The sequence below is a fragment of the Platichthys flesus genome, chromosome 13 (assembly GCF_949316205.1).
Source record: "Platichthys flesus chromosome 13, fPlaFle2.1, whole genome shotgun sequence".
NCBI classification, from domain to species: Eukaryota; Metazoa; Chordata; class Actinopteri; order Pleuronectiformes; family Pleuronectidae; genus Platichthys; species Platichthys flesus.
The window spans coordinates 13,947,005-13,965,544 of record NC_084957.1 but is presented as its reverse complement, the minus strand read 5'-3'; the positions used below and the strand labels follow the sequence as shown (position 1 = coordinate 13,965,544).

The following is an 18,540-nucleotide window of genomic DNA, read 5'->3' as shown; positions in this document are numbered from 1 at the left end:
TTATTTATGATTTCCGCCAATAGATTCCTTTTATCTAAATCGTACACACTGAACCTTTCATTATAATGATTAAGACAATGCTTGAATCTAATTGGCTTCGAATTAATTTAGGTTTCAAAAGCTCATGCTCATAGGGCACCGTGATGCCTTGAGTGGACCCTTGACAAATTCCTGATGAAGGCTCCCTCCTTCCATCAGTAAAACCCCCCACCCCCTCCTCCTCCTCCTCCGTGGTGACGTCACTAAAGGCTGCCTCTCCAAGGGGACGCAGCGTCGGGTGTTGGAGCAGCCAGGCGGCCAGTGCGCATCCCAGGACGCATCACCAGTGTAGCTGCTGCAGGAGCTCCAACTTTCAGCCGATCGGGAACTTTGTGGGGGAAACTTTCAACAACAGAAGTCATGGGTGAGTTGCTAACAAATGCTCCGGTGTGTGTATGTGTGAGTGTCTGCGCGGCTTTAAAGACGAGAGTCGCTCTTTGCGTGGCGGGGACAGCGTGCTTCACACTATTTTTTTTGTTGTTTTGTTATTGTCGCTCCAAACTGTCGGGGCGTGCCGACCTGCTGCGTAAAACTGAACTGATTTCAAACCAGTTCATCTGACCCGGTTTGTGGAGAATCGGCATTAGAGCCGTCTGCTGAAGGACCTGAGGAAAGCGATTAGAGAGATTAAGTCTGACAGGATCCCCGCGGTCAACTCTGCTCGGGTCTGTGTGGAGGTGTTGAAAAGTCCAGATCAGCTGTCCACAGTCCCTCACTACTGTCCTGTGGTGCCCACATGGCCGCACCTTTCACTGTGATCGTTACTGATCATTATTGATCCGCCGTGAGTGATTTCGAATCAGTGTCTTAAAGGTGAAAGGTTGTTTTTGTGGTATTTCCTGACCAAACTGCACTCAATGATTTGGGGGGGACACACTAAGAGGCAACATATTGCATTAGTCATATTGTGTGTGTGTTTGTGTGGGTGTGGGTGTGTTATGCCACAGTTGCTAATTACTATCTGAGGGGCTGAGCTGACACATTCCCATCTTTAAATCAGTCCCAAGTGTTGGCCATGTGTGCTCCCACCAACCTGGAGGCTGGGATGCTCTGCAGGAATGAGGCGTTCAATGCAAGCACTTATGTTTACTATAACTTCTCGCTGACTTTTAAAATAACACAATCTCCGATGAGCTGTGAACCAGATGGGACAGCTCACAGGAAGAACACTTTCACTCCCAGCATTTCCTCACCCTTCACCTGACTTAGATTTGTACCAGTAAAGAGACAGAGAAGGTCGGTTATAAACCCTCTGCGTTGGCTCTGTGCTGCATTCAGGGGCTTGCGTTGTTTGCGGCGCTGCAGCTGAGGCCCGGGGAAGAACACTGTAGTGTGAGAATGTGTATCAGTGTCATTAATTCGCTCTGAAGTTCTCACAGAGGCGTCTTTGTGCTCCTAATTTGGAGCTGCTCCTTTGTGCAACTTCAGCGGCTCTTAATGTAGAAAGAGAGAGAGAAGCTCAGGAAGCTTCAGAGAGGACGCCTTGTGAACTAGACCCCCCCCCCCCCACACAGACTTTCTCACAGAAGATATTGCTCTGCATGGCAAATGACCTCTGTGCATTGTCGACTTGCAAAAAGCTCCCATTTTATATTCAAAGATTCTTTATGGCCCTTTCCAGTGAAGGCTTGTCATTGGTTCCGTTGTTGCGTGCACCAGGAGATTGATTTGGACACTTGCTTTTGTTGTGTCAAGAGAAACAGATGTGGCACTGCTGTGCTGGGATTCTCTGTTTCACGAGAAATGGCTTTGAAAACAGAGGACACGATCATGTGTGTGCACGGAACCCTTCAGCCCAATGTAAACAGGATGTGTGGAGAGTGATTGTGTGTGTGTGTGTGTGGAGCTGTGAAGTGAAGATGTCATTCAGAGGTTATGTAAATTATGTCTGATTTGATTTTTACGGAGACCCTCGGTCCGGTGATGACACTCTCCTCTGTCCTGGCCGTGAGCGATTTAACAGCGGACAGGCCCGAGTTAGGGGTGTGGGAGGATGACCTGGCCTCCGTCCACATGAGCTCACTTCACAAGGAGTCATTTTCCACAAATATCTTGTTTGGTTCTTTCCTGTGACAATTACCAGCATTCGATGCAATGAGTCTCCCTGTTGACTAAACACAGAGGGGGAAAAAAGTGGCTTCAGTTCAACTTGGATATTTTAACTTTGGCCCGAAGATAAACATGTTCTTTCTTTTATCAAGAAAAAGTCTGACGTATTTCTGCAGAAAAAAAGTGTAATAATTCCCCCTCGCAGCAAACTGCGACCTCTTAACTACAGAGAAACAACATGTCCAAAACAAGCAGAGTTCTTTTCCACTAAAGTCCCTGGCAGCGTTTCAGAATAATTTGAAAAAACAGTTTACAAGCTCTCTAAGTCTTAATAAATGAACTATCTCTCCAATCTTAAATTATAGAGACAATTTAATTATGTGTTTGAAATCCGAGGCTACCCTATGACAGGAGATTCAACTAACCAAATTCAGCAAATTACGGACACTATCTACTTTTCCCGGAGCCAGATCCTGATTGTAAAACAGGAGAAGAAGAAAGAAGGAAAGATTGTTTTTCCTTATGGAAACTCGTCGGCTCCGGGTGTCTTTCATTCTGAGTGGCGGCCTTGTGGAAAAAGGTCCTCGAAAGGCTGTATGCGAACCAGATCCAAAGGTGACCTCATTGTTCTTGAGTATATTCAAGTACAAGAGGGTTAATTGCAGCTGACACTTTTGAATGTGTCTTTAATTAAACAGCTCTCCGTAGTGCTGCGGCTCAGCTGTTACTGACTCATCGTTTGCTCGCGTACATACAATGGTGTCAAGTGTTAACAGTTTTGTCAGTCAGTCTCCCACACACACACACACACAAACATACCACAAAGACGATCTGGACAGTGTCCGTCCTAATGATTCTTGCATGTGTGTCTGCAACGTGTTTCCGAGGTGTCAGCTTGTCTTTAATGTAGTAGCGTTTCTTTTGCTTTTTGAGGATATAAGGATGTCTGTGAAGTGTCTTGATTATGCAGCTCATGTATCGCCGGCGATTACTGTCACCGACACATGGCGGTGGACAGCATGCGGCGTGACCCCTCATCCTGGAGTCTGAGGGGGAGGAAAGAGCCACGGCCACTAGCGCTGAGCCAGCGGAGGTGTTTGCTATCAACATCGTGTCAAACTAATGAGCAATAACAGGGGGTCGGGTGTTTTTTTAAAAATCTGTCGGTCACATGGTTCCGTGCTTGTTCTTCCAAGAGATGCAGAGAAGACCACAGGACTGTGAGACTGAGTCACTGCAGAGGTGTCTGGAACAAAAAATTTAACTTGGCTGTTTTGCCTTGCTTGAATCAAAGGAATTTCTCCTTAACTCCAAAAACATGCTTTCCTTGAATTTCCAGAGTCGAAAATGTGAGCCAGTCCTAATGGAGTTTGTGTTGGAGCTTTTTCTACAACTTACCCCACGTTTCCCTGTCACCATCAGTAACCCCTGGACTTTTTTTTGTCTGTGCTTTGCAAATAATTACAGTAAATATTCACCATAATGGGAAAGTTGCTATCACAGTTACATGATTTCTGGGCTTTTCTCCATCTGGCATAAGATTTGGTAATCATACAATAGACGACGCTCTTACATAGCAACTCTCGAAAAGAGGGCACTTCAGCTCAGTCAAGATTTCTTTCCTCTTCTGCTTCCCGTCCTGCTCCACTCCTCTGAACTTCCCCTCGTCTCTCCGGTTCTGCATTTCTCGCTCATCGTCGCTGCTCTGCTTTTCCTCTGCCTTTATCTATATATGTTTTTGTTCCCCTTCAGCACTGCAGGTCTGCCAGAATAGTCATCTATATTTGTTGAGCTTCATAACTCCTCATCCGACAAAGAGCGCCATTGAGTATTGTGACATGAAATAATCGGAATAGAAGTTCCTTAGAGTGGATGCTTGTTCAAGCATGTGCCTCGGTCATCACTTTTACTAAAAGCCTTTTCACAGCTGAACAGAAGGGATGAAAGTGGATGACTGTGTGTGTGTTTGTGTGTGTATGTGTATGTGCGTGCAAGTTCCCCCTTCTTAGGGAGATGTCGCAGTCCCCCTGCTCTATGGCAGAAACCGGACGGCATTTAAATATCTGAAAATACTCACTAAATGCAAAAGAGCACAGCTTCTGAGATATGCAAAGGCAGCTGAACCCTGGGGTTATATGAAATATGCCAGAGATACAATCTGTCTTTTATCTTATCTGCATGGCTTCAGGAACAAAAACGCCCACGATTTACCAAGGTTAAACTGCCAAATAAGTGCATAATAAGGCCTGATTTTAATTTTCTCTTCAGTTTTACAATATGTTGGCATCTGTGCATGTTCGTAGAGGAACAGCGATCTGTATCAGTGTTTTGTTCACAGTCAGATGACTGTTCCAGAAGGCCTGTGGTAAAATAATGGGATCAGGCCTGGCAGCTGATGAACATTCACTCACTCATTCAACAGGCTTTCAGCCCCACTGCAGCACTGACCCCATTTACTACGGCACCAAAGAAAATGTGGCGTTAAGTTTATTGTATTTATGTGTCCACAAATCAAAAGAAAAGTCAGTTCAGGGCACTTTGATATAGGGCAGGTCTGGATTGTACTCTTTATAAAACAGAAAGCAATTTGTAACAAGTCTAAACCAAAACCCATGATTAGTGTGTGTCTGCCTCGATCGGTTGGGTTGAGAGATGAAAAAATAGGGTTTGGAGGAGTATTAAACCATCATAGTGTCTGTGCTTTCAGTCGCTCCCTCCATATCACATGATGTGGACATTGACTAAATGTTCAATAACGTTGTTCCCAGAACGACCTATTTTCTCTTGCCAACATGAAGGGACGCCCTTGGCAGAGAAGCCTGTCCCAGCTAATGACTCCTCCCTGTGATGGACACACAATGTGAGGCAGAGCGTTAGCGCCATGAGCTGACAACGAGTGTTAAACACTGAAGCCAGTTTCAGAAGTTGCACGGTACGACCATGTTTAGACGGACTTGGTCCCTGCAGGGTCGGTTTGTGAAAAGGTTGAACCTGGTTCAAGTGTTGTCTGCACTGTGACATCTTCCAATAAGATGACGTGAGGGCCACTCAGACACATGCAAGTGCACATTTGTATCATGAACGCTGTTTGCCTCACAACCGTAATCTTCCAAAAACTGTTGTTGTGTGCAGGTTTTGTATGTTTATGAAGTTAAAACAACAATTGATTTGTTGTTTGTGTGTGTGTGTGTGTGTGTGTGTGTGTGTGTGTACAGGGTTAGTCCTTTTCTCTCTCTTTTTCATCCATCAGTTCACGCCACTACTTCTGTCATAAATAAGTGCAAAGCATTATCAAAGCCTTTGGGGAAAGGCTGTCGAAAGCTGCGAGCTTTTATTCCAGTTATTGCATCTCGCCACTCTCTATAATTGCAGGCTTTTTACCGCGCCTTTGAGTGTGGCTGTTCAGAAAAACATTATTATTTTGTTGGTTTTGAGCACTTTAGCCTTAACAACCTCTAAATGTTTGCTGATGACCAATATTTTAAAATTGTGAATTTGACCAAAGTTCAATTCGTTGCTTAAGGTCAAGTAAGCTACACTATATGGACAAAGGTGCTGGGACACCTACACATTGCCCCTACAGGAGCTTTTATGACATCCCTGTCTAAATCCATAGGCGTTAATATGGAGTTTGTCCCCCTCTTTGCAGGTGTAATACCTTCCACTCTTCTTGGAAGGCTTTCTGCAAGTTTGTCTGTGGGAATTTCTGCCCATTCATCCAGAAGCCTGGCTCCTAATCCCCAATCTAGTTCATCCCAAAGGTGTTCGATGGGGTTTAGGTCAGGGCTCCGGGGGGCCAGTCTAGTTCTACCATACCAAACTCATCCAAACATGCCTTTATAGACCTTGCATTGTGCACTGGGGCAGGCTTCCTCAAACTGTGCCCACAAAGTTGGAAGCATTGAATTGTCCAAAATATCTTGATAAGCTGAGGCCTTAAGATACCTGTAACAGGAACTAAGGGTCCTAATCCAAACCAGGGGCAATGGGATTGAATGAAACACCTGAATTTGATGATGTGAAGAGATGTGTTCCATTACGTTTGTCCATAAAGTGAATGTTCAGACATATTTGGTTTATCCACAAGTGTCTCAGCCGCTTGTGGTCAGTTTGCCAAACGTTGGATGTTTCTCACTTGTCCCATTCAGCTCCATCAAGGCTTCTACACCATTTTTCACAATATAAATTTGAAGTAGTAAACTTTGGACATTTTCCCATCTCAAAGTCAAAACTAAGGTTTGTGTCTTGTATTACATTTGAACTGCTTAGTTTTGGTTTTACATTGCAAATTGAAGCACACAAGCATTGATTGGTTTATAGATTGGTGTGTGTCTGACATTGGCGGATATTAGTCTTTTTCGATTTGAATGAGGAAAATCAATAAACTGGTTGATTTTGTTGCCACTGTAATGTCAGTAAAGCATTACTACCAGCATCACCAACTTCAGTTGAACTATCCAAAAAAGTGTAAATGATCCAAATTGTGGTTCAAAATGATTCAGACTGTGACCACCTCTTTTGATTCATGTAAATTGTGGTCCGTTGGTCCAGGCCGTGGTCCGAGGCACTTTTTACTGCTGTTTTGGGTTGGACTAAACCAAACAGTCTGAATTTGGTGTGAAAGTGTCCTTAAAAGTACCAGACGGTCCTTCAGAAACCTGCTGGAGTTGTCACAGATGCTTCATTGAAAATTTTCTCCACTCAGATCAGAGATACGGGTGAGAGGTGTTTCCAGATAAGATGGTTGACAATTTCAACATAATGTGTTCATTCTACCCATTTGGGTAGAAAGTGCGTAAGTGCATGTATTAATCTAAAGTTTCAACAACTTCTTTATAGATTAATATGTAGGAGATCAACGTGACTGCACTTCAGTCCTGAAAGTAGTTAAGTGAAATGAGAAGAAACAATAGGGTCCTCGGCTAAATTCCCTGCAAGATCATCAGTGAGGAGCGACAGCAGAATGCTTTAGTCTGCTTTTGAACTGTGGGAGCCTGTAGGATTGAGCTGTTGGCCGAGTGCCCGCTGAGCGTATTCAACCCTCCACAGATAGGTCTTTGTCCTCTGCGCTTTTACGCAGCTGCTAAACAACCGTAAGACAAAAGCATCTGGGGTACCCCAGCAGACCAATGAGAAATGCTCACCATATGAAGAGCCGTGCCAGAGACCATTTGGATGCAGCCAAATGCAACGCTCGGGATGAATTAATCAGGAATTTCAATGAGTAGCCATGTTACCCTTGACTTTTTCTTTACTCCTATATTCCACATAAGATATTAAGTAATTTTTTTTTGCTTAAATACTAAGCAACAAAAACAGATTTGTCCCCACTGCTCCTTGTGTTGCTTTTGTCTAAGATGAGGCAAATGCACATGACTCTCTGTTTACTCATGTTGTTGTGATGTGGTGCTGCATGTGACACAGTGAAACCAAAGTTAAGAGGTCACTTTGACCCACTTTCTGTCTCTATCACTCCAGACATGAGTCATTTTCCTGTATCTGAAAAAAAAGTGACAGTTTCTGTTCTCTGCGTATTATCCTATAGAGAAGAGCTTGATGGGCAGGAAGAGGCACTTCTGCAAAGCAGATGCAAATCTTAAATAGCTGAGCTATTCTAAAGCGACTGCTACGGGAAACGTAACAGCTGAGAGAGACTGTTTTGGGGGGAAGCTGTTTGCCTTACATGCAGGTTTCATAAGATGGATTTAATTTGACTAAATTGCTAAAAGCAGAACAATTTAATAAATTTAACTTGGAATCCCCCGGCCCCGCTCCACTGAGTCATTCTTCAATGTGAGACGCATTTAGCATTTCCCAGTTTTTGTGTCACTTTCCTGCTACTGAAAAACAGCTTGACACCCTTGACACATTTAACACACACAGACCAGTGAGCAGTAGTCAAAATACAGCTACACCACCGAGTGGTCTCCTAAGTCATCTTAGCTTTTGACCTCCACTTTAGGAGGAAAACAATACTCTAACAATAGAGTGGCCACAGCTGGAAGTATACAAGTGATGTTGCGACAGAGTGGAGCATCAGGAATGACCAGAGCAAGCTGTCTGCAAAATGAGCACATGATCCTGCATGTGTGTGTGTGTAGAGACAGATGGTGTGACAGTGTGTGAAAGCGTTCACATAAAGTGTCTTACACAGTTTCTCCCAAGTTGTTTCATGCCTTGTGAAGTGTACAGCGCCGAATGGCAGTTTGGATGGATTGTCTTGTGTTGGCTGTTGCTGGGCAGGTGATTCTCCTGCTTCTTTTTCCACTATAAGGAGGAGATGTTTAAAAAATAACAAAGTAAGCAGTGTTTTTTTTTTTAATTTGTAGCCAAGAAAGTTTGCTTTGGATCTGAACATTTAAACATTTAAATTCTTGGAGGTGAAAGGAGAAACTGTTGAATTTATAAACCAAACAAAAGTTTTAAGAAACAGTGTTCTCCTCTCGTCTGTTATCTGTATTGGTGCAGGGGTTCTCTTTGTGTTTGTAGTATGCCTCTTGTATTTCCACATAATTTCAGTGTTGGATTGTGCTAAGAATACATTTGTCACAGTGTACATGTTAGTGATACTGATATAGAGACTACATAACTTCAGATTGAGCCATACATACGTTGCACAGTTGCTTTCTAGTGTCCAGTGTGTTGGACAATAGGGCAGCAAAGTGTCTGCTGTTGGAGAGCTGCCTACCAGTGCTTAAAGTATTAATATAATGGATTGACCCACTCTCGCAGAGGTCAGCCAGGGTGGAACATATACTGTACAAACCACCAGAGAGAATAGCTTCCACCTTTCTCTTGTTATGTCCTGTACTTGGTACTTATTGGTAATTGGTTACTGGCACTTAAGTCCACTTCTAATCCGATTCTGTGATGTATCGGAGGACAAACACCATCTCTGCGGGGCTGGTAGTGTCTGTTTCAGGTTACAAACGACTCTCGGTCCTTCCAGGATCCGTCCCCAGGACACAGGGCTTAGAGCCACGGGAAGGAGCGCCTCACGGAACAATTGCATTAAAGTGATATGCTCGCTGGCTGCCCTGTTGTCATAGCGCTGACGGTGAATCCTGACACGGTGGGGTCTGGCTGGCTGGTCCGACGAGGGCAGCGACTGGGCCTGGCTGAAAGGAGGAGGCTTCTGCTCCTTCTAATGAGGGATGGGATTGTGCTGGAGGGTTTGAAAAGGGTAAAGTCTCGGGTCAGGGGGTGATAGGTTAGCAGCGTGAGGCAAGGGGACAATGGGCCCGGCGGGAGCGACGCAGAGAAAGGGATCCCAGCAGCTGGGGGAGGGTGTGGGGGCTGTTCATGGGAAGTAACCCCCAGATTAGCTGGAGAGTCTCGTCTGTTGTCTTCACGTCTCTGTGCTTCATTATGACTCTATTGTGTGTGTGTGTGTGTGTGTGTGTGTGTGTGTGTGTGTGTGTGTTCACATGCTTATGCACTGTGCAACAGGGCAACAAGTAGGGAAATGAAGGACCGTCTCCAGCCCTGTGTTGTTTGCCATCACAGCAGCTTGAGTGTGAGAACATCTGATGTGTGGAGATCCTTGACCGTGTGAGATGGAGACAAAAGAGTCTGAGACTTTAAATTATTATCTTTTAGCTTCATTTTCCTGCAGGATATCCATGCTTGTAGTCAGTCTGTGCAGCACAAGATAAAACAAATACATTTCCCTCCATGAGGAGTCAGGCTGTCAGATCACTCAAGTAGCATTAGAAGAAACACAGTGGTCCTTGTGTCGTAACAACAAAATCACAGTTTCGTGCTCGGGACAGAATATAGCCGACTTTCATGCAAATATTAAATGCTAGCTATTGATGCAATTCTAAGGAGAAGTGCAAGAGAAATAATATCCAAGACTAGACAAACACACCTTCAAAGTGAATGATCAGGGCTTCAGTTGAAGCCTCCAACGCACGGCCTACAGTCCCGTGTCAGCAATTAGCCTGGACCTACAGTCATAAAGTGTTCCAAAACATGGCCATGCTTATGTCCTAATGCTAACAATGCTTGGTCACTGATGTATGTGAATAGGCCCCCAAGTGGCCAGAATATTTTTTGCTGTTGCACCTTTAAGAATCGACACCGTAAACAATGAGTGTATGTTTATTGTCACATTTGGTAATACCAGAGGCTGCATTGTTGCTCTGCTGCAAGTGCTGGCCTGTTTATAGAATGGACCTATTCCGATTAAGAGACACTGCTGCTGCTGTGTCATTACCCGGGGAGAAGTTTTTTCATATAACCCTCATTTTTTCATCCTTCCCAGCGTATTTGGGTATTTTCATTATTCTTAGCACAATAGACAAGAAGTTATTATGTAGCATTATTCTAACTGGATAATGGAGCTATAATGGAGGTATTTGTTTGCAGTTCCTCCTGGCTCCCGGTTCGCTGGCTCCATAATGTAACTCGGCGAGTAGACCACAAAGACGGCAAAGCCTCTCTTGGACCAGAGGCATCATTAAAATATTTAATACACAGTGAAATAAAAACAAATAATTATGCAAAGACCTCTACTTTCCTGTAAAATGGTAAAAGTTCTCGGCCTTAATAAAGAGTGGTGGGGTATGGCTATTATAAACGACTCCTCTTACCCTCCCGCCCTGCGTCTGTATCACTCTTTCACTCGTTTCCAAGTTTCTCTTTCTGTTTCCTGGCTTTGTTTAGCTCTATTGACTCCAAACTGAAATTCTGAAACTCTTTAGGTTTTGATATTGCAAGGGGGTTTTCTGTCCGGCCAAGCCATGGTGGCGGTTTCCAAGGCCCCATATAAGCATGGGAGCCAGGATAATATGAAGCATCTGTGTTTCCCACTCTCCCCGCAACAGGCTTATAGGCCAAAAACCACAGTGGCTGCGGAGATGCCAGAGAGTCAGGCAAGTGAGGTCACTTTTAAAGGAAAAAACATGGCTGCCAGGCATCCGTGAGCGAGCGTCGCCTCGTTTTCCAGACCCAACACGATAGTAACACAAACATGCAATTAGTGAAGTGCTGAGTCAGATACCCAGGGCATTGTTTGGTCAAACACAAGACAAAAAGAAATCAACTTGGAAATTATACAGTAGATGAAATGTCCAGTCATTAAAAATGTCTCTATTAGAACTGGTTGAAATTGAATAGAGGAGTTGGATTTCCCCCAAGAACTTAAAAGCAGGAAGAATATTGCAGCACTACAAGGACGAAGGAGTTTGGTTTAGTGCTTTGATTTTGAGGTTGGATGATTGCAGGTTACAATTATGAGGTCTTGGGTTCATAAAATCCAAACATTTTATATCGGAACTGATAAACTCTCAGTTGGGTGTATGGTGAAATACTCTAACAAAGGTAATTTAGGCGAGTAACTTCAATTCCTGTGGTGAAGAAAGCATTAAAACTATGTTATACTTATAATAATTATTTTCAGTCACAGATTGCAGGATATATTGGATTTCCAGACTTTGTGGGGAACAAGAGGTAATTTGCCCTTTATGCTTTCCCACAGAGGTTGGCTGTTGACAAGAGGAAATATTTTTTCGGGTTGTCTGTCGTTTCGTCCAATTTGTCCTTAACATGATATCTCAGAAATGTGTTCAGGTCTTTTTTTCTTCTTTTTAAAATTCAGCACAAACATTCAGTTCGACACAAGGCTGAAATGTTCAGATGTTTGCAGACGAAGGTCAAGGTCGTTCTCAAGGCCTTAACTCAGGACTGAATCCACCAATTCTAACACAATGGGCAATATTTCACATAACTCTGGAAGAGAAGGAGAGATTTTGACCTTCAAGTGGACTGGTTGGTGGATTCAAGCAACCAGGCGGAGACCCTAGCTTCTTTTTCTCGTTTAATAGTTAACCAGCCCATTTGGGGGGATGGACATTTTTCATAATTTTGACATTCGATACCACCGGGTTTGGAACTTAGTCCGAATCCAAATTACTCATTCAAGGTCAAGCATAAAGTTTGAAAAGTCTTTATTTCACCATAAAGGGATTAAATGCCTTTTAACCTTTAACCCTCAGGGACCGAGTGTATTGAATTTCCTGATTCTTTTGAATACATAGTGGTTTGACCGAGCTAGAAGGAACTACAGGCCTCATTATAATTCAGCCCATTGTGGTTGTCTTTCTCACAGTCACATGTCTTACCAGGTGAATGATAGACAGTAAGCATGTTTATTTTCCATTGCGGACTGAGGAATCCCTTTTTCTTACGAATGCAGAGCCTGTAGAGTAGATTGTTTCATCATATGGCAAAATAAGTTTAACTTATAGTGTAAATTTGGGGCATACATTTTATGGAGTGTTATAATAAATCATATGTTGAATTGTTCAGTAAAAGTCACAGAGAAGTTGTGTTATTTTTGTTCTGCTGTTGACCTACTGGGGGGCGGGGGGGAAATGGGTCAGCGAACAAGCGTATGGATCTGAATAATGGGTTTTGAGGTGAGTGCAGTGCTTTTGTAAACCAATCGATGACTTGGACTCATCACGTCAAACATGATGGCAGACATACAGGACAGATTGACCTATAGAGGGCCTGCCTTTGAATCTAGGTCAGTAATTCCACCACAGTTCATTGGAATGATGTTGACTGCAACAGAATGCCAAAGAGGGAATCAACACAAATCTCATAGTCTCTGGATTCCCAGTTTAAAAACAAATGGAAGCTTTTTAGACAAGAGCGGCCAAATCTTCTGGGATATTTGGACGGTTGGTTTGGTTTATTGTTTTGCTCTTTAACAGACCTTGTCCTTCACAATCAGTCATAGCTCCCCACAGCCTTTGGAGTTGATCTTGAGCTCTCTCAGTCTATAGTCAGTGTTTTTAAGTGGGTGCTGGGGCCCAGGACACAGACTGCACTCCCTGAGAAATCCTTCCACCAGTGTGAGCGGAGCAGGGTGCAGGTCCTCACGGGTGACTGAACACTGAGGAGCTCCCATGGCCCCCAGTCTCTCACAGCATAAAAGGCTGACCCACAGCGAATCCCCCTCCCCACTCCATTTGTATGAGCTTCATCATCATTCAGATTGTGTCCTCAAGTAGGGGAGTGGCGCTGTCTCGCACTGAGGCTGAGCACGGCGCACTCAGGGCCTCACCTCCGACGTTCACATGATTATTCCCACCGCCACTCAGCCTGACACGGCCCTGGTGACAGCAGCATGGTGATGTCTCATCACTAGTCTGGTCAGTCTTCTGCTCTGAATGGGTCTTTCTTCATTCATTCATCACTGCTTTACATAACACGTTGTCAATCGATTTCAACACAGTTTGTTAAATGATGATATGACATATGAAAATGAACTTATCAGAGGGACAAATACACAAATACACAACTTTAATCTGTTTCATTTGTTATTTTTTATTGTTTTGGTTTTACAGATCCTCTCAGCTCGGCTTCAGCAAAAAGCGCCAATAAACATAGTGTAGACGACAGCAGACAGAAGTTATTGACTCGCTGGGGAAGAGAGTTGGAGCAGAGTAAATTCTGGACCAACATTAAAACAGAATTCTCAATGGATGCCAACGTTGGACTCCTATTCGTGCAGCATCGTCGATATTATTATTATTAGCCATTCATTTCATCTTATTAGTGATGGGTATCACATCATTAAATGATATAACTACCATTGATAAAGTTAGGTCTATGTTGTTATGTAGTGGTATCACTCGACTAGACGACTCTCATCCTATAGGAAACACGATGATCATTGATTTGATCGTTGGATCCCTTGAACCAACCCGGTCATTCATGTTTCTCATTAGCTGAATGAATACCAATTAACATCAAAAGATATTCATACAGTTGTACTGTGCTGCATGGCCGTCATAACCTTTATGTCAGAGCCATTTGCCCTTAGCTATGATTTTGATATTACTGATTGAACTAAAATCAAATGTATTAAACTAATGGGCTTCATTCTCCCTGTTATGTTGTATTGCTGCTCCAGAAGGCAGAGAGCAAAGCTTTTTTCTCTCCAATCAGCTTTATAAGCTTTTGTCTCAGTTGACTTTCCAGGCATGTGTCTGATTGAAGCAGAAGTCAAGAGGAAGAATATGAACGTTTCACAAACACTGATAAACCGATCATCATTATTTTCCTTTAGAGACAGATCATGAACATCTTTCCACAGCTGTTTGCACCGATTTGACATTTTGACGACACTTTCTCACTAAACTTTTCTCAGAAAGTTGAGACGACTCAATAAAACCATTCACCTATGACTTCATATTTATCTCTCTCTCGGTTTCGGAATTATTGTCCCGAGGAGATCAAAACCGATTGCAAGGCATCATTAAAATGTGCAGCAGAATCGCTGGCACATTGCTGACTCAATCAAGAAGAGATCTTTGAGGAAGGGCCGGTCTGTCTCGTCGGATTCATGCCATCCACTGTTCAAAGAGTTTATGTGGCTTCCCTCTGGCCCAGAATCAGCCTAAATGCAGGACGCACAGATTTAAAAGCTCATTTGTCCCTGCTGTCATTGGCCTTCTAAAGGAGACTTAGTGACTTTTTTTTGTTTTACATTGTATTTAATAACATTGTACTTTTTCTCGGTTTTGTCTTGCACTGATTGCTGGCTGTGCAACAAATTGTCCTTTGGGGACTGATAAAGGTTTCTCGACCTCGCTGCGGGGGTATAGTTACTTTGCAAACCAGTATTCCCTTTGTTGTTGAACCTATTTTAAGGGCATTGTTTAAGCTGTTTTTATGCAGTCTGAATACAATTCCTCACATTTTCTGTTCTCTTTTATGTTTTATGGGAGTGGGAATTCACATTAGCTCTCGCAATGGGCTCCCAGAGGCTGAAATCCTCTCTGCAGTAAACTCAAACATCTTGTTGTCCACACTCTTAAAGGATTGCAGATGGATCATCATGTTGTTTTTGACTTTGGCATAATCGGTAAGTTGGAGCTGCTTTAGTGTGATTTTACATTCAGTCGTCTTTTTGAACTTCACCTGAGCTCTTTAGTGTAATTAATGCAGCGAAACACAAGGTCGGCCACCTCCAAAACAGTTGTATGTCGCTTATAAAGCGTTCAAAGAACCATCATGTCTATATATGGGCTCCGTCCCCCCCCGCCTCCCCCCCCCACACACACACTTTACAAGGATGATGTCAGTTCTCCTGGCGTTTTACAGGGCGAACGCTGAAAAAGCTTTCAGATTAGTGCGGCACTTGTTGTTGTGGGGTCCCCGCTAAGTTCACTTCCCTGACCCCCGAGGCTCCCCCTCCCCTGCTGATCCCTCTCCTCTCTGAGGTCTGGTATCCGTGAGAAGCCCCCTCTCCAGCAGAACTCTCCCCTCACTGCTGAAAGGCCCCCCTCTCATTAGCATGCCCCTGGGGCTCCTCAGCCTGCTGTTGCCAAACAAACACAGGCCAAGATTTTTCCTCCTCATCTCCCTCTCAGTGTCTGTTCCTCTGGTCGTCTCTCACCGTCCATCTTCCCCTTGTCTCTGTTATTTTTGACAGGTCGTGTACACCCGCCTCATCCTCCCCTTTGTGTTTGTTGCATTCTCCTATTACTCCTTTCTTTATCAGCTCCTTGACCCTTCTTAAATTTCATTTCACTTTTCCACCCCTTTCCGCTTCGCCTCCATTTTCGCATCGTGTTTCCTCTGGTGTTTATATCCGCCCAGAGGACGCTCGTTCTCTCTGTTTAGGAAATGTTGCTCTGCTTTTCCTTTCCTGTCTCCTTTTTTTTATGTGAGTTCAGAGCCACCAGATGGAGGAAGGACAGCGGTCAAAGTTTGCTTATGTATGCTGCAGGAGCAGAGGGCATATGTTGCCAATCAGGAGATGAAGGAACACACACACACACACACACACACACCCACACACACATGAATTAGAAAAAAGGTGATTGTGCAGCAAAGAGTGGTTTTCACCCACAACTAAAGTAGGGGCCCCCTACGCTCCCCTCACTGATATAACAAGCCTGCTCTCACCAGGCTGCTTTCTTCAGGGGTTACTATTCATTGTAATACAAGCGAGGGAGCACAGTGTTCCGGACATGTGTACAATGATTGTTACGTCAATAACAGGACAAATTCATTTGACTCTCAATGAATCTCCCAAACCAATCATGAGATTCCTAATAGCCACACTTTTTACCTGTGAAACTAGATTTTAAGGATGGACATTATAGAAGTGTTGTCCTATCATTGGGTTATAAACATATTAAACCCATTGAGCCTTACTTTAAGAGCAATAATCAAAGTTGGACTATTTGTCATGGTTTTTAATTCTTATCAGTACACCAGTGACACCAGTAGCGAACTCCACACAAATTAGCTCTAGAGAACCTCTTCTGCATCTTGGAGAGGAACTGTGATGTACAGTGGAGCGGTGGACGAGACGGAAACGCAAATGTGGAGGAGCGAGAGAGGGAGAGAGGAAGAGAGAGCAGAGAGGAAGAGAGAGCAGAGAGGAAGAGAGAGCAGAGAGGGAGAGAGAGAGAGAGAGCCGAGAGAGGAGAGAGTACAGAGGGACAGAGAGGAAGAGAGAATTTGCTGCAAGGAAGCATTTTTGCTGGATGGTAGAAAACCAACCATGGAAACTCCATCAGAGGAAAACCAGGAGCAGGGTCCGGACAAAAGAGGTACCAACGAGCACTGACAAAGAGCCAGTGCAGATCTTTTCACCGCTGTGTTTACCGGGGGTTTGACCTACTCCAGGCTGCTTGGTTTCACTCAGCACAATAGTTGGGTAGATTTCTTTCTCAGCAGGGGCTTTTTCTTTTTTTTTCTTTTAAACGTCAAAGCAGCCTCCTTGTGTCGCTGTTTGCATGAAGGAAACTTGAACGTGTCGCAAATGATATTTTATAAGCAAATCGTGCCTTGCCGCCTCTGTAAACCTGCTGCTGATGTCATGTGTGGAGTGTGTTTTTGCTTTGTGCTTGTTTTATGATCTAATTAGTGGAAGTCACACACTGCTGCAGGGGGTGAGGCTGTTTTTGTGTGTGTGTGTGTGTGTGTGTTGCCGCTGGTCATCATCTCACGAGTGTCACTTCTAAGGACATTGAGCCTGTTGCAGGATCCGCGGCAGATCAATCAAAGCTCAGGGTGCGTTTGAGTTGTTCCTTCGGGGTGGACAGATGATGGATGATGCGAATGAGGGGCTGGCAAGGACAGAGATAAATGGATCAGCTATTCCCAGTCTCACAAACAGAAAGTCATGAGGGCTGCAAACACCGAAGCGACAGTGTCATTAACTTACTCCTCCCCGCCTACTTGTAGAAATCAGCAGGGAGTCATTGATTTTTCTTTTTGCTCTTTATTTTGTACATGTAATCTAATAATGCCAGACCAATAGTAGTAAAAGCCTGTCATGTCTGATCCGTCAGAAGCGCTCATCACACCCAGAGGCAGAGTTACCGACAGATAAGATAGAAATAGAAATTTGACAGAGATATAAAACCGATAAAAGCAGCAATTCCTCACATTTGAGCAGCTAGAAACAACAATTGTCTCTCGATAAATTTGGGCTTTACAATTATCAAAATCCATCTATTTACCTAAAACTTTCTTTACAATCACCTCATTGTAGTTTTGTTATTGTAATGCGTGATCATGCTTAGATTTCTGTCCCACGTAGAGTGTTTTTATGCTTTTAGGACTGTTATTTTTGTGTTTTCATTGAGCGCTGATTGAATGAAGTTATCATTATTTATCATCCATTTCCCATCTTTTTCATCTGGGTTTTCTTACTTTACTTGTCAATGAAAAGTTCCACTACAGCACTACTCCAGCGTTCTATGTCTATACTAAACACCTCCAACCTTCTCATTATTTCCTGTACCTGCCAATGCCAGCTTTTAATTGCTGTGTCTTCTTCTTTTTTCTATATTTGCTTGGCATTTTTCGAGCTCTATTAAAGAGCAGACAGTAGAAGTCTGACAGGAAATGAGGCCAAAGGGAGATGGGGTCGAAGGACACTGCAAAAGGTCCCTGGCCCAACGTGACTTAGGCCAGCCATGTTGTAATTACGTGGTTGGCGCCTCAAACCCTCAGACCACGTTGGCGCCCTAATCTGTCCTTTTATGAAGAGCTGTACCTTCACTGATAAACCTTGGGTCAGGTCGGGAATGTTGATGGAGAGATTTCGATATTAGCCTGTTAGTGGGGAGATTTGAACGTTCCTCCAAATGCACATAGAATATTGTCTCTTATGACCATCATTGCCTCTTATTGTCTGTGAATACATTAATCATCAGCCCACACTTCTCTCAGCCTCATTCGCACACAGCAATTAGCTGAGACAGAGTAAGTTTCCGATGTTGGATAAGTAAACAGCAAGACCACTCTCGACTAATTTGCAGGCTCAGATCTCCCCCGTCCCTTGGGAGCGGCCATTACAGCCATTATGGCGTTTTAAAAACTTTTGTTCCTCTCGAAGTGGAGAGTGTGGAAAATGAGCCTGTTTCTCATAAATGGTGTTTTGGCAGTTCGCCCCCAACGGAGCAACAAACAACA

General features: G+C 43.8%; 1 protein-coding gene across 3 annotated transcripts in view; it reads left to right on the top strand.

The window, feature by feature from the left end:
- The first annotated feature begins 267 nt into the window (after window positions 1-267).
- The window catches only part of gpm6bb (glycoprotein M6Bb), a 32,239-nt gene continuing 13,966 nt past the window's right edge, over window positions 268-18,540 (top strand). The window contains exon 1 of one of the 3 annotated variants that reach the window (XM_062402542.1): window positions 268-403. In XM_062402542.1, the coding sequence (XP_062258526.1) occupies window positions 400-403 (4 nt within the window). In that variant the 5' untranslated portion in view covers window positions 268-399. Of the gene's footprint in view, window positions 404-16,545; window positions 16,668-18,540 lie in introns of those variants that run through there. The other 2 variants (XM_062402543.1, XM_062402544.1) reach the window with 2 other exon arrangements.